Consider the following 14,570-nt stretch of genomic DNA (forward strand, 5'->3'; position numbering starts at 1 on the left):
CACTATCAGATAGTGTAAAAAGTTGGGCTCCCTCCTGCTTATAGCTCCGTTCATGTACTGGAAGGCCACTATGTGGCCTCCCTGGAGCCTTCTCCAAGCTAAACAAGCCCAAATCCCTCTGTCTTTGATCATCCTTGTGGCCCTCCTTTGGACCTGCTCCAACAGCTCAGCATCCTTTCTGTACTGGGAGCCTTGGGCCTGGACACGCTACTCCAGATGGGGCCTTATAAGGGCAGAGTAGAGCCAACCACATCCCTCTCATTTGCTGGCCACTCTCCTGATACAGCCCAGGATACCATTGGCCTTCTGAGCTTTCTTGGGCCTCTCTTCCCTCCAGGGCTTTCTCCCATGTCTCCCTGCCAAGCAGTTCCCTGAAGACTTCCAAGTCTGCTCTCCTGAAGTCCAGAGTAGCAAGCTTGCTGTGCACCCTCTTTAATAACCTGAGGATATTGAAATCTGTTATTCCGTAGTCACAGCAACCAAAGCTCTGTCCTTGAGCGTCACATTACTCACCAGCCCCTCCTCACTGGTGAGGACAAGGTCCAGCATAGCACCTTTTCTCATGGGTTCCTGTATCGCTTGGAAGAGGAAGTTATCAACACATTCCAGGAACCTCTTTGATTTCTGGTGCTCTGCTGTATTGTCCTGCCAACAGATATCGGGGTGGTTGAAGTCCCCTATGAGGACCATGTTTTGTGAATTTGAGGCTGCTCCTATCTGTTTATAGAGGGCCTCAATCCACTTGGTCTTCCTCATTAGGTGGCCCCACTATGATGCGGGGCCACCTTCCTCTGCCTTCCCTTTAACCCTAACCTATAAGCTCTCTGTCAGCTCCTCATCTATCAGCAGATGGAGCTCCATAGACTCCAGGTGGTCAATGATGTAGAGGGCGTACCACTCCCCTTCTCCCTGCCTGTCTTTCCTAAAGAGCTTATAACCTATGCCATTGTAGAAGGCCACTGGGTTGGTCAAGCACGATCTTTCATTGGTGAAGTCACGCTGGCTGTTTCGGATCACTCTCCACATCTCATGGATCTGCTCCACAGTCTTCTCGGACACAGATGTGAAGCTCAATGGCCTGTAGTTTCCCAGGTCTTCCTTTCTCCCTTTCTTAAAAATGGGAGTCATGTTTCCCTTTTTCCAGTCACTGGGGTCTTCACCTGACAGCCAGAGTTTTTCAAATATGATGGAGTGACTTGGCAACCATGTGAGCCAGATCCTTCAGGTCCCTGGGATGCATGTCCCCATGGACTTGTACACATTCAGCCTCATGAGGTGGTCTTGGACTTGCTCTGCTCTTACACTGGGAGTGATTTTGCTCCCCCATCACCCGCTTAGAAGTATGGGAACATGAGAAGCATGAGAAGCCTGACTAGCTGTGAAGACCAAGGCAAAGAATTCATGAAGTACCTCAACCGTCTCCACGTCTGAGGAGGCCAGCTCTCCCTTTTCAATTTTATTAGGGCAGATATACTCTCCTTTGCCTTGTCTTCTGCCAAATGTATCTAAAGAATCCTCTCTTGTTGTTTTTCACATCCCTTGCCAAATTCAATTCCATCTGTGCCTTGGTTTTCCTGGCTCCATCCCTGCACATCCAGACAGCATCCCTATATTCTTCCCAGGCCACCCATCCTTGCTTCCACAGCTTACACTTTTTCTTTCTTTCCCTCAGCCTGACCAGCAGGTCTTTGCTCAGCCATGCTGGTTTCCTGCTTCATCTGCCTGATTTCTTATTCTGGATGATGAAGAGCTCTTGTGCTCTCAGAAGGGCATCCTTAAAGTACTGCTAGCTCTGTACGTTAACATGTTCTCTTTTTACCCTTCCATTTTGTCCAGCTACAAAGCAAACTGAACAGGGATGGAGAAGGGTGTTCCTGTCTAGTTCTTGGAATGCTTTGCAGCCTATTACGTTTCTTGAAGATATTCACAGGGCACCAACATACCTATCCCTTGAATTGCCTACCACAATTGGAAGGTGACATAGGGGTAAGAGCAAAATTATGAGCAACTGATGTAACTGAAACCAAAGCATCATTGAAGTTAATAATGAAAGTGGTCGCTGGAGGTCCTCGGAAGACGCCTTACGGTTGGGCCTGCCCCCTCTTTCACACAGAAAGACCGCGGATCGCCGTGAGACGCCCCCGCCCCCAACCGCCGTCGCCCGGAGCAACGGGGCGGCCCGCGCCAGCCGGCGGGAGAGACCCTTAGCGGCCGGGCGGGAGGCGGGATGGCCGCGTCGCGCTGCCCCGCGTGCGCCGAGCCCTGCGTGGAGCCGCGGCTCCTGCCCTGCCTGCACTCGCTGTGCGCGCCCTGCCTGCGGCGCCTGGGGACGCTGGGAGAGCCGGGCCGAGCCGCCGCCCTCAGCGTGCTGTGCCCGCTGTGCGACGCCGAGGTGGCGCTGCCGTCGGGCGGCCTCGGGCAGCTCATCCCGGACTACACGGCGCTGGGGCGCGGCGGGGCCGCCGGCGCGGCGGGGTGCGACCTGTGCGCCGACGGAGCGGCTGCGAGGCGTTGCCAGACCTGCGGGGCGCGCCTCTGCCTCTTCTGCTGCCAGGCACACAGGTGAGGGCGGCGGGGCTGCCGGGAGCCGGCCGCGGCGCTGTAGCCTGCTTGCAGGTGGGCTGGGGAGGCTGCCCTCACAGGGAGCGGAGGGGCAGCGCTGAGCCTTACGGTTCAGCGACGGGGCCCGCGGGAACGGCGTGGAGCTGAGTCAGGAGAGGGGCAGCTGGGGGTGAGGGACAGGGTCTGCACCACAGGGCGCTGGGCATGGAACAGCCTGCCCAGGGCTGTGGCAGGAGGTTAAGATGCTGTGGGGTCATTTCACTTCAGAAACGTGAGTATGTACACAGGCACTTTCAGGTGGAATGGCAGGCCTGACACTGACCTGACCTGATTGCTATGGTTGCCACCTCCCGATGCTCCTAACTGTTGTGCCCACGGATCCTGCGTGCACTCTCAGCATGTGTGTGAGGCCAGGATCCTACAGCAGTAGTGCTATAGCTTTGCTGTGTGCAAGTCATTGTGGAGTTTAGTTCTGTTGGAATGTAGTTCCTGTTGGAAACTAAAGAAAAGGCAGGAGAAAGATTTTCACCTCAAAGAGAGTTGTGTCACTTGAGCAAGAAGAAGAGGTGGGGTTCTGGTAATGTACGAGCAGAAGAGGAGGGCAGTGCTGCAGAAGAGAAATGACCAGAAGCCTGAATAGCCTTCTGAAGCAAAGAGGCAACAGGCAGGGTCAGGAAAACCTTCAGTAATGCTGTCCCAGGAAGTTACAGCCAGGGTTAATTAGCTTGGCCTACTTGCTCCATGTTTTCTGCCTTTTTCCATTTAATAGCAAAGTCTTTCCACAGAAAGAATTGAGGCAAATTCCTCACCTCCCTTCTCCCTGCAGATATCAGTGCCTGTGAGGTGGCTCTGATTCTCAGTTACCTTTCCACAGGGCTGCAATTTTCAGCATGCCATTCTGATGAGCTAATGCCTTATAGCCCATGCAAGCTGCTGAAGAATAATGAACAGAGATGTTGAATAGCAGCCCGCCGCATTGACAGAAATAGCTGTGCAAGGTATAAAGCAGTGGGAGGACTGTCCCAATGACACACTTCTGGCCATATTTCTTGATATCATTTTTTCACCCCATTAGCATCTGCAGACTAACACTTGCTTTCTCTCTTGATGGCAGAGCAGAACCAGGGCCAAGAAAAGCAATTTTGAAATGATTTCCTGCTGCACAAGGAAGATGTCTAAGGATCTGAGTGACACTGTTGTGCCTCTTGGAATAAGTGAGATAATCTTAAGTGAAGTCTGGGAAGTGTAAATGTGGAGGATGTAAGCAAATACTGCTAGAAAGCACTGAAAATTTGCTGGACCTGAGGGAAATTGCTGGAAAGCAAGAGGAATAGTGTAATGGGCCATGTCTTGCCCTATGTCGAGATTGCCAGGACAACACTAGAGCTTCGTCCTCACAGACTTTTTAATTGTTTATGGCTAGAGTTCCCTCTGCAACTGCCAACAAACAGCTTATTTATGTACAGTCATCAGTCCAGAAGACAGAAAAGAGAGATGGCTTTCATTTCTGGTCAGTAACTGGCTACCAGTGTCCAAACTAACAGAAAATGGAAACATTCCAGTGGAATTATGTGCAATGGTGACTATCTGGTTAAAATACGCTTTGTGTCCAACCCCTCATATCCTCTTAGTAGCATCTATCCAAAAGGAAAAGGGGGTTGACTTTCAGAATAACAAACATTTTACCACAGACTGTTGCCTATTCCCTGAACTAGATTTTCCCCTAGAGGGTCATTTAGAGTTTCTTTGCCTCTGCAGATCTAACACTGGTGAAAATCATTGGGTTGACACCACCTGTTTCTATCTAAAAGTAACTGTTGGTGAGCAGTTCTGTTTGAGACACCTTCTGCCAGCTCTCACTTGGCAGTGTACGCCTTCCTCCTGCTGGCTTTGTCACAGTGCGCTCTGGAGGTGATTGCAACCATCCCGCTCCTGACAGGCTCCATGGAGGGGCTGCTGGCAGTAGCAGCCTGGCAGCCTGTTCCCTGGGGTGTGTGGCAGTGGTGGGGCACACAGTTCTTGTGTCTGAAAATAGTGCTGACAGCATCTGGGGGGCCTGAGAGCAGCTTCTAATGAGGTCTTTACAGATGGTGTCCTCTTTTGTGTGGAGGCTTGTTCTCAAGAGATGCAAGTCCTTCATGTAGTATAAATTTCAGGGGAGACAGGAGGGAGCAGTGCACTTTGACTTGCAGACTGGCATTTGTAAGCGTTCTTGGATGTTAGCATTTCATATCCAACGTGCATAAAGTTCTGTGTTCTAGGAGACAGAAGAAGACTGCCTCCCATGTCGTGATGGAGCTGGAGAGCACCAGGGATTGCAGCCAGGCTGAGAAGCCTTTCTTCTGCCCTTCCCATCCCTCAGAGGAGCTGTGGCTGTTCTGCGAGCAGTGTGACCAGCCTGTATGCCAGGATTGCGTTGCACAAAGGCACCAGCAGCACCCCTATGACTTCACCAGCAATGCTGTGCACCGGCACAAGGACACCCTGCAGAAGCTGCTGAGAAGCACCCAGCAGCGCATGAGCACGTTAGAAGATGTGCTGAGCCAGACTGATGGTGTGGGCAGTGCCATCCGTGCTCGTGCAGAGGCCGTGGCCGCGGAGATCAGTCTGTTTGCCAGAGGATATGTGAAAGCGATTGAAGAGCACCGGGACCGGCTGCTGAAGCAGTTGGAGGACCTGAAGGTGCAGAAGGAAAACCTGCTGCACTTGCAGAAGGCCCAGCTGCAGCAGCTCTTGCTGGACATGAGGACAGGCGTGGAATTCACGGAGCGCTTGCTGACAAGTGGCTCAGACCTGGGAATCCTCGTCACCAAAGGGGTGGTGGCAAGCCGGCTGGCAAAGCTGAACAGTGCTGCTTACAGCACCCACCCCAGAGAGGATGACAGCATTCAGTTCTCTCCCCAGGAGAGGGCAGGGCAATGTCAAGGCTATGAGGTTTTTGGGGCCATTATCTGCAAAGCTGTTGATCCAGCCAAATGTACCCTGCATGGGGAAGGTAACAGGGTGCCATACCACTGGTTACTCCCTGAAGTCACGTTTCCATTCTCTGTGTCTGGGTGGGATGCAGCTGAAGGCTGTATTGGCTTCTTGTCCTTACAAGAATGCCTTTTTCTGAGAATGCCCAGGGAATAACTGGCATAGGTGGTTTCATGGATGTTTGCTTTCTAAAGACTTGGGGAAGAGCCAGCAAACAGATAACGTTCAGACTAGCTCTCAGTGCAGCCACCTCTGGCCTGCGCAGCACAGGTGGGCAGGCCCAGGGCTCACTCAGTCCTTTCTGTGTCACAGTGCAAGTGCTGAGGTTTCTAGGGCTCTGCACTGTATGGTGGCGTGCTCCTTCCTGGGTGTGTGGGGCACCTTGAAGCCCATAGGAAGGACACCTGCTGGGCTCAGAAGTGTAGGCAGGTGGCCACCTGGTTTGTGCAGACCTCTAGGAAGCAGACCTCTAGGTGGTGTATTTACATTTTCCTGTGGGTGGAGGGAGACATATACCCTATCGGTGGAGTCTTAGGTGTGCTCTAGCAGGATTAAAATACTACCACATGGGTGGGAGATGGCAGTTGTGGTTGTTGAGTCCTCACTTGACTTTTTCTCCACCTTCCAGATCTCTGCAGTGCCCATCAGAATGAGCTGACAGGCTTTACCCTACTCTGCAATGACACCACGGGAGAGCAGATGGGGAGAGGAGGAGAAGCCGTGATGGTCACCATCACCCACAAGGACAAGAAGGACTGGTGGGTATTTCACTAGACAACTCCCCAGTCGCTGAGTTTGCTTCTCTGTCCCCCTTATCCCGACTCCCTCCTTGTTTGGACAGGTTTAAAGAAGTCCTTCAACGTCTGAGTCACTATCTGAAGAAGTAAAGGCACAGTGGTTTTTCCCACCAGTGTAGCAGTGGTTTCTAGCAGTTGTATACAGTGTGGAGCTTGACATTGTTGGCTCGTGCTTGTATTGAATCTTTTAGTGGTCTTTGGCTTCTTAAAGGATTCAGCTTACAGTGAGTATTGCATAGCGAGCTGTTGCTGCTTCCCACCCCTACCAGCAGCCACCTAGAGCTCCTGCTTTTGTTAAAACCTAATGAGCATACAACATTGCAATGCCAAGAACGATCACTGTGAGCCATCAAGCCCCAGAACCTCTGGCAGCTGATGGAGGTGCCTAAACTTCTGTTCTGGAAAAAAAAGCATTGCTAATACTTCATTACACTTTCTCCTGTTGTTGAGCACTCTCACATCCTTGGGGGTTTTCGGGTGCATATGATGCAGCTGAGTCAAGATGCGAGCACAATTGTTGCAGGCTTTCTTCTTGGTGGGATGACCTGAAAAGAGACAGGATGCTAAACTTCTCTCATATGAGAAAGTATTGATGTGCTCATACAGAAACAGAGCTGGGTACACAGATGCTTGCCAGTGAAGGATCATTGTTCAAAAATATTGCTCCTTTGTACCTTCATTAGGTGTACAGATGGTACAAGGAGGTGTACGTGTAAGGTTTATGTGGCTTTTGCTTAGTAGGGTAGAGGTTGCTGTGGCCACGTTAACTCAGTTTCCTGTTCATATGCCTAGGCAGTTTTTCTACATCTGTTGCTGAAAGTTGTCTGGCTTCAGGGTGAGGCACAGCAGCTGCTGAAGAGCCTGAAGTATCAGCACGCAGTTCATGGCAGGAAGTGATGCAGGCAGTCATATTTGATGTAATATATAGTGGGGGATGGAGAATACAACCTATTAATCTGTGAGGCTATAAATGGCCATGTTGTGGGGCACATGAGACTAAATAGTAAAGATTAGGAAAATTACCTCCCTCTTTAAAGAGCTGCCTGCTAATTTTTTTGTGGAAGGCTCTTTCTGTGAAGTAGGCAATCAGCTCCCAAGTAACTGGATTATGGTTTTTCCTGTCACTGTCCACAAGTAGTGTGACACCCATTGAGCTTCATTTCGGGAAGGGAAATTGGCCAGCAGGGACCTAGAGCTGATCAGAGTGTCACAGAAGAGTTGAGGTCAGTGTATTTGGGGCAGTAGTTGAAGTGATTCAAACCTACCCTGTTTATGTCCTGTCTTCCTCATGGGCTCCTCTAAAAGTAAATTGTTCTACAAGACCATGTGTTTACCCCCTTTTGGAGGGCTCTTATCGGATGGGATGATCTGACCTGCAAGTGTTCTGTCAGTCATCTGCTCCTTCAGAGCTCTGGGTTACTGCAGATCCTTGCAGCACAGCTAGCTTTGTGCGACTTCCTCTGTATGGGTACTGCAGCTCCCTGTAGCAGGTGTGTGTGAAAGCTACTCAGTGCCTGAGCATTGCTTATGCATTCTGTCAGGCTCACTCAAGAACCACAGCTGCTGAACAGGGGTGAGGATGAGGACTTGACCAGAAATCTAGGGCCAAACAGTAGTTCACATGTACAGCAATTTACTGTCAATCACTGATCTCTTGGGCTTCTCTTTTTCTGTTCATAGTACAGTCAAACCAACAGTGTGTGATAATGGTGATGGGACCTACCATATTTCCTACAGCCCTGAGGAGCCAGGCTTGTATGCTGTCTGCGTGTATGTGAAAGGGCAGCATGTACAGGTAGCAGTTCTTGTTTGTTATGCATTGCTTCTTTACATACTTCTCCTTTCTAAGTATTTGCTTTAAATCTCTCTAAGAGTTGGTTCTATCACTTGGCAGTTAAGACATGCCAGTGATCTGTGACTGACAGGATCACCCAGCTTCTTTTTAGAAATGCAGACACAACATTGGGTAGCATGCACTGCAGCAGCTTCTCTGCTTGCTTGTCCTCTGCAGGGCTCTCCATTCATTGTGATGGTGAAAAGCAAGTTCCGCAAGCACCAAGGCATGTTCCACTGCTGCACGTTTTGCTCAAGTGGAGGAAAGAAAGCTGCTCGCTGTGCCTGTGGAGGGACTATGCCAGGTGAGTGTGCAGCTTTCCCTCTGCTACTGCTATCAGAAGGGTTTGTTGCATTCAGACTCACAATGTAGATAGGTGTGAATAATTCTAGCTCAGCTCCTCTCTTGCTTGTTCACCAGGACTGTGATAACTTGTGCATGTACCTTCTGGTAGGAAGGGACTGCAGCTGTGACAAACGCTGCAAGATGTGTTGAAGGTTTTTAAAGGACATTCCCTGTAAGAGACCTGAGTCAGCTCTGTGGGAGATGTGGCAGGGCAGCTTCATGATCATCTGTCAGCCCTTCTCAGTGAGGCTGAGCATGACTGTTCTGCTGTAGTGCTGCCAACACAGCAGCTTCCTGGCTGTGCCACACAGCGTCCAATGTTTGTTGGAGAAGTCTCATTCCTTGTTTAGGATGAGAGCTCAATTGCCGTATTTGTTTAATCCCAACCAGCTTCCTTGACCTTGGCCTGCATGTTTCATTGTGCATCCTGCATGTTTTTATTACACAATTTATTACACAGCCTCTTCTCTGTTGTTTTTTTTTTTTGTGCTTGCTCTGTATCCAGCTCTGGCCATAGCAGCTGGCAGGAGGTTCTGAAGGCCCATGTCTTGTATTACTTGGCAGGGAAGAAGACAGAAATCTTCAGCTTTCCCTAGTGATTGGAAGGGGGAAATCCCTCATGGTTGTTCCCTTTTCTTTATGGGACTCTGTCAATTTTGGTTTTAAATACACGTGTGCTTTCCTTTCTTAGACAAATCCTGGAGCTGAAGCACCCTCTGAAAGCCACTGGTGCTGGGATTTTCTGGCCTTCTTTTAGTTCAGGTTGACAGTGCCTCTTCTCTTGCAGGTGGGTACCAAGGTTGTGGCCATGGACACAAAGGTCACCCTGGATGTCCCCATTGGTCATGCTGTGGACAAGTCAAAATGAGCTCGGAATGTCTGAGTGCGTTGCCCAGCGACAGATCGCAGAGGAGTTTGCTCAGGACAGTGGAACTCTGAGCAGCCAGTTGAGCCTCAGGGGCTCAGTTGAGTTCAGGGGCCTCCTACTGGCTGCTGAATGAGCACATGGCGCAAGGATCCCCACAACTACTGAAGAGCCACGTTGCCAGAAAACAACACAGTGATGGGTATGAGCTGAGAAAGGAGGGTGAGGGAGAATAAAACTGTGCCTTATATTCTGCCTGGGGTGTGTATGCAAGGTTGTTTTGTGCCTAAACAAGAGCAAATTCCAGGAATTGTACCAGTGCCTGCACTTTTGACGACTCAAGACCTGTGGGTTCAGGCTCTGAGAGGAAACTTGGAGCTACCTCATAAGAGGGTCAATATGTGCCTCATTCTGCATGACAGACAGTCTGCTGTCCTTCTCAAAATGGCCAAAGCTGCTTGTTGGGGCACATTCCAGAAAGTTTGTGTTCATGCTTTGGAGAGGTCTGGCAGCCTCAGAATGGCTTCTGCCTTTACCTCAGGTACCCAGCCGGATTTTGGCACTGTGTGTGTGCTCATAGTACAGTTCACTTCCCTGGAAGCCACTGTTCTGTTTGCAGCTCTCCTATTTTTTCCAGGTGAGCTGGAGTCTCATTACACTCTCCCCACAAAGTAGGAGGAAGGCAGGTTAGTAGTTTCACTGAAAGAAATTTGAAGAAAACCCGTGGCAGTGATGGGAACAGGAACTACAATGCCACCTTTTGTCCACAGAGATAGTGTGGGGCACAGCGTTGCTGGGGGTGATACGGGATCCAGGAAAGCACTCAGCTCAGTCAGTATGACTATCTGTAGGAGCCATAGGTACAAGATTGCAGTTATCTGTCCCAAACAGGAAGAGCAGCATGCATTTGAAGCAGAACTTCTGGATTTGTCTTTCATGGCCCTGGCGATGCTCTCTCTTTAGAATGAGAGCTTGTTCTAATTTCTGCATGGAAGGGAGGGCTTATTCTCCTGGATTTGTATGATTGCTGCCAACCCATGGCTGGGAAAGTAACATCTGTGATAGGAGGAAGAGGCACTTACTGCCTGCTACTTGCCTGGGTGAAGCAGACCCTGCATGTACCTTCTGGAACAAAACACGTTCGTGGCATTGATGCTGGGAATGCTACTGCCCTGGAGGTAACCTCAGTCACAGCTATCTCTTTCTAGGGGCTTGTAATGCTGCCTGGGGAGCTGGGGTGGGGACAAAGGTCTGACTGTTGGTCATTCTGTGAGAGGAATGCTGCTCTACTGTCAACATGAGGACTGGTTCTTGATTTCTGATGAATAGTAGCTAGGTTGTAAATAGAAATCTGCACTGTTTGCTTAGAGCTAGAAGACTGATAGATTGTTCTTTAATCTTACAAAGCCAGTTTTGGAACCTCTTCCTCCCAGCAAAGGAGACAGATACTCTTATGCAAATGGTGTTTATAACTTTCCATTAATCATCCAGAAAGGGCTGTCAAACGTGGGAAGGTTAGGCAGTTTAAATCTCCAAGTTAGGCAATTTAAGTCTCCAAATTGCTGACTCTGAAAATACAAAGTGAAAGTTTAACTTGAAGTAACCTTTAATGGAACAAAGTGTAACCCATTCTTGTCCTTGCTCTGTGCTCAGTACCAGCAGGTAACATGAAAAGAAATGTCTTATCTGTCTGGTTTTTTGCCTTCCTGCTCTTACATGTGTATTTTTTAATTGGAGCTTCCGTGCAGAGTTACAGAGGGAACACATAAGCACAGGACTGTCCTCTAAGCACATAATTCCAGTCTAAAACCATCATAGTTCTCTCAGACAAAGGAATGTGTTTTCATGTTAGGCCGTCCTTACACACCCAGTCACTGGCATTTTCCAAGAAACTGTGAGAATGATACTTGTGAACCAAAAATGTCAGAGAACTGCAAGTCAGCTTTGTCTGAGCTGTACATTTAAAAGGGGGAGAGAAGTGTTTGGACAGCATGGGCTGCTAAACCTGCCAGGGTCAGGTCCTTGTTACAATCTTTTTGTAGACTTGAAGGTTCAGTCAGTCTCATGGACTGACCACCTCGCTGCGCTTTGGCAAAGAAAGTTGTGTGTCATGGTAGCCTGGAGAATTTTGCATAGAAAACATTTAAGGACCTTAGCCCCTCTGTGGAGTTAGATGCAATTGTCCTCCATTACTTGCAAGCAGTTTGCCTTCAGTATTCTGTACTCAGAATGTTTTGCCAATTGAGTATCATGCTTACCTGCAGGAGTCTTGCACAGGTCCCCGATAGCCCAAGAATGGTTTCAACTCTTATGTTGGTGATCTGTCTTAGGCAGTTGGTAGATTAGGGTGTAGTGATATCCTGCTGGCTTGCACGATGTCATTTCAGACCAGCTGGTCCTTCTGTTTATGAAGACGTTTTCAAGACAGACGTACGCACAGTGCTGCAACAGTAAAGATACATGTTTTTCTCAGGACAAATTTTCTTGCTGATAAAAAATAAAAATAGAAAATGATGAGGATGGGATCTGAGAGGCAAGAGGAGGACTTAATCCCCAGATTGGGAAAACAGGAAAATGTGAGAAAGCTGGAGGGAAAAATGCAGCAAGAACAAGGGACTGGAAGACCTGGAACAGTCCCCTCAGCATGGAAGACTCTAGAGAGGGTGTATCTAGGGCAGGGTATCGTAGGGCATCTCTCCTTTCTCAGAGGAGGCAAAGCACACCAGTGACACAACTGTGCTTGTACCTCCATGCACAAGTGTCTGGTTTGTCCCCCAGAAAACTGCAGAAATACAGAAGCTGGTTCAGCAGGGCTTCTTGGCTTTTCCAAGGCAGAAGGTAGTCCACAGGAGTGCACTGACCACGTGGAGTTCCACATCAGGGCAGACCTTGGCAGGAGCACACAGGTCGTGTAGGTGGATTTGCCAGCTTCTAGCTCAACGTGGCTCATCACCACATTTTGAAATATGAGAGCTTGTTCTGACTGGTGCTGCTTCCTTCTTCCCTTCGAGGTCAGGTGAGGCCAAGCACAGGTAGAACTGATAAGGCAGCATCAGACTCTCCTCCCAGCCTTCAGGGTGGGTCTGCTGGTGCTCCCATTTGCAATGCTTCTCAAGCACCTCAGTGCTATCATTACTCATGTTAAGAGCGGAAGGCTGGAAAGATCTCCAGCATTTCATCTTCTTTTTCAGCCTGCTGTGCCTTCACCTTCAGTGTTTCATCAAACTTGGCTTGTCAGTATGCCACTCCATCTTCTCCCAGTTCCTCTCCTTCACAGATACCTCCTCCAGTTTTCCAATGACATTGAAATAAGACATGAACTTGTTGTAAGAGAACTGTTCTGAAAAAATTACTGCTTCTGAGAAAAGAAATGTGTTGTGCTGTGAAGGGCAGTGACTGGCCTGGTACTTGTACATGTGCCTCCCACAGGCCACTTCTTGAGCCCTGCTGGCTTTTTTCTTTTTTCCTAACTTTCAGTCCTTCCTGGTCCCACTGTTCCCTTGTGCAGGCAAGAGGCAGCATGTGATGTGGCCAGCTCTAGGACACTGGCTGGTGGGCCCAGCAAAACTACTGCCTGCTGTGGCCTTCCCTCAGCCAAGAGCTCATGTCTGCCTTCTCCGGGTGTTCACCAGCTTCTAGATCAGGTGGGACCAGATCCTGCTGTCATATCTGGTCAGATATTGCTAATAAATCCAGTAAGATCTAAGCAGACTCTGTGGCCATGTACTCTGGATATTATTTTTCCTGGCAAATATCCCAAATACCTCATTTTTTTTACAGGATAAACGTGGTGAGGGTTAGTCTCTGGCATGAGTTGCTCACTAGTTAATGTGATTTTACCCTGGGTGAATGGTCTTGCCCTTGTCCTACCAGTGCAGTCTGTCCTTGAGATGCAGACCTGTTTTTTCCAAGTGGAAGTAACCCAACCATAAACCCAGAGTGAACTAATGCTGAAAGGAGATGCCCATTTTGCACAGTGCACCAAAGGCAGCTGTAAATCAGGTCCCAGAGAGGGCAGCTGGATGTTTCTCAGAAGTCCATTTCCCACCAGATCACTGTGTCCCAGAACTATTATTTGCTTCTAGTAATGCTGTACTAGTTTATGGTAAGTTGAGTAATCAGTAGAATGCTGCAAAATAAATCAGATCTCTTCAGATTAAAGACTTATTCCAGACTAAAGGAGAGGGGAAGTAAAAGCTGTATGAAATCTGCATTCTAAGTTTAAACTATTGCAAAAATCACGGAGTGGCAGTGATTATCAAATGAAATATTGCCCCTCCTCGGTTTTATTTGAGGCAGTAGGGTGATGGATGAGCTGTCAATAGCAGCTGGAATTGGAGCATTGGAAGTAGGCCCTGCCCACATCTCTGCCTTGCTGAAGGTGTTCAGGCATCTCCTTTACCTGTACAGCAATTACCTTAGCAGTTAAGCACTCCTACTGAAGCAACACATCAAGAACTGAAATCCAAAAATCCTACAGCAAACAAACCCACCATTGAAAGGAGAAGGTCCCAGCCTGGCTCCTCTGTCCTGCAGTCCTATCCCAACACGAGTAACACTGCATGTGGCACTCCTCTGACCTTATGGACAGCTAATTCAGCCTCCTAACCCAGCAGGAAACCATCTGCTTTCTAATTTTCCTTTGCTTCTTACCGGGTCATTAGGCATAGTGCAGATTCCTCAGTGAATCTCTCATCTCTCTTGAGTGAATCTCTCAACACTCATCAGTGCAAGGCAGTAAGACATAGGAGGAGGTTCCGCACAAGCTGAGGCATGTAACCAGCCTGGTGTGAGGAGGTTGGAAGTGGTGAGTTCTGGGTGCTAAATGACTTGGAATACTTGGTTGACTTCAATGCATGTGTATACAAGAGTCACAGCCTCTTACAGCTCTCTTGTTGTCTAGAAAGTCTGCTACCTGTCATGCACTATGCCTGGATACATTTGTTCCTTGTAGCTGTTAATGTTAAAAAGTTGATGTTAAAAAGTTGAATTGTGATCCAAAAGATTGAGCACACACACATCTGACATCTTGCACATACATCATTAGGTGGTTACTGTGCTCCTGAACATCACTCAGTCTTTGCTGCTGGTTTGGTCACTGATGAGTTTTGATTATATGCTGGGTCTTCATTTAGGCCTCTGGTTGTTGCAGAGAAAGAAATTTGCTTTGTTTGTTAGGCTGGTCACTGTG

At 48.8% G+C, this 14,570-nt stretch overlaps 1 protein-coding gene across 5 annotated transcripts; it reads left to right on the top strand.

Annotated features, from left to right (window-relative positions):
• The first annotated feature begins 2,227 nt into the window (after nt 1–2,227).
• On the top strand, nt 2,228–9,633 carry TRIM45 (tripartite motif containing 45). Of its 5 annotated transcripts, none has more exons than XM_042810937.1 (7): nt 2,504–2,562; nt 3,437–4,072; nt 4,824–5,557; nt 6,167–6,296; nt 8,016–8,130; nt 8,347–8,473; nt 9,302–9,633. In XM_042810937.1, the coding sequence occupies exons 2-7, from the start codon at nt 3,978–3,980 to the stop codon at nt 9,451–9,453; spliced, it is 1,353 nt and encodes a 450-aa protein (XP_042666871.1). In that variant the 5' UTR covers nt 2,504–2,562; nt 3,437–3,977; the 3' UTR covers nt 9,454–9,633. The 5 variants fall into 5 exon arrangements, with proteins under 5 accessions (XP_042666869.1, XP_042666871.1, XP_042666872.1 ...); XM_042810938.1 differs by lacking the exon at nt 2,504–2,562 and having other exon boundaries at nt 2,742–3,560; nt 3,677–4,072; XM_042810935.1 differs by lacking the exon at nt 3,437–4,072 and having other exon boundaries at nt 2,228–2,562.
• The last annotated feature ends 4,937 nt before the right edge of the window (nt 9,634–14,570 follow it).

This window comes from Centrocercus urophasianus, unplaced genomic scaffold (genome assembly GCF_019232065.1).
Source record: "Centrocercus urophasianus isolate 14NV4802_14NV808 unplaced genomic scaffold, USGS_Curo_1.0 seq_12, whole genome shotgun sequence".
NCBI lineage: Eukaryota > Metazoa > Chordata > Aves > Galliformes > Phasianidae > Centrocercus > Centrocercus urophasianus.

Excerpts from the sequence above, each read along its gene's own strand:
- TRIM45 (XM_042810935.1), top strand. The coding sequence starts at position 2,228 with ATGGCCGCGTCGCGCTGCCCCGCGTGCGCCGAGCCCTGCGTGGAGCCG. Across the intron at positions 6,297-8,015 it reads CACAAGGACAAGAAGGACTG|TACAGTCAAACCAACAGTGT; the intron begins GTGGGTATTTCA and ends TTCTGTTCATAG. Across the intron at positions 8,474-9,301 it reads CTGTGGAGGGACTATGCCAG|GTGGGTACCAAGGTTGTGGC; the intron begins GTGAGTGTGCAG and ends CTTCTCTTGCAG.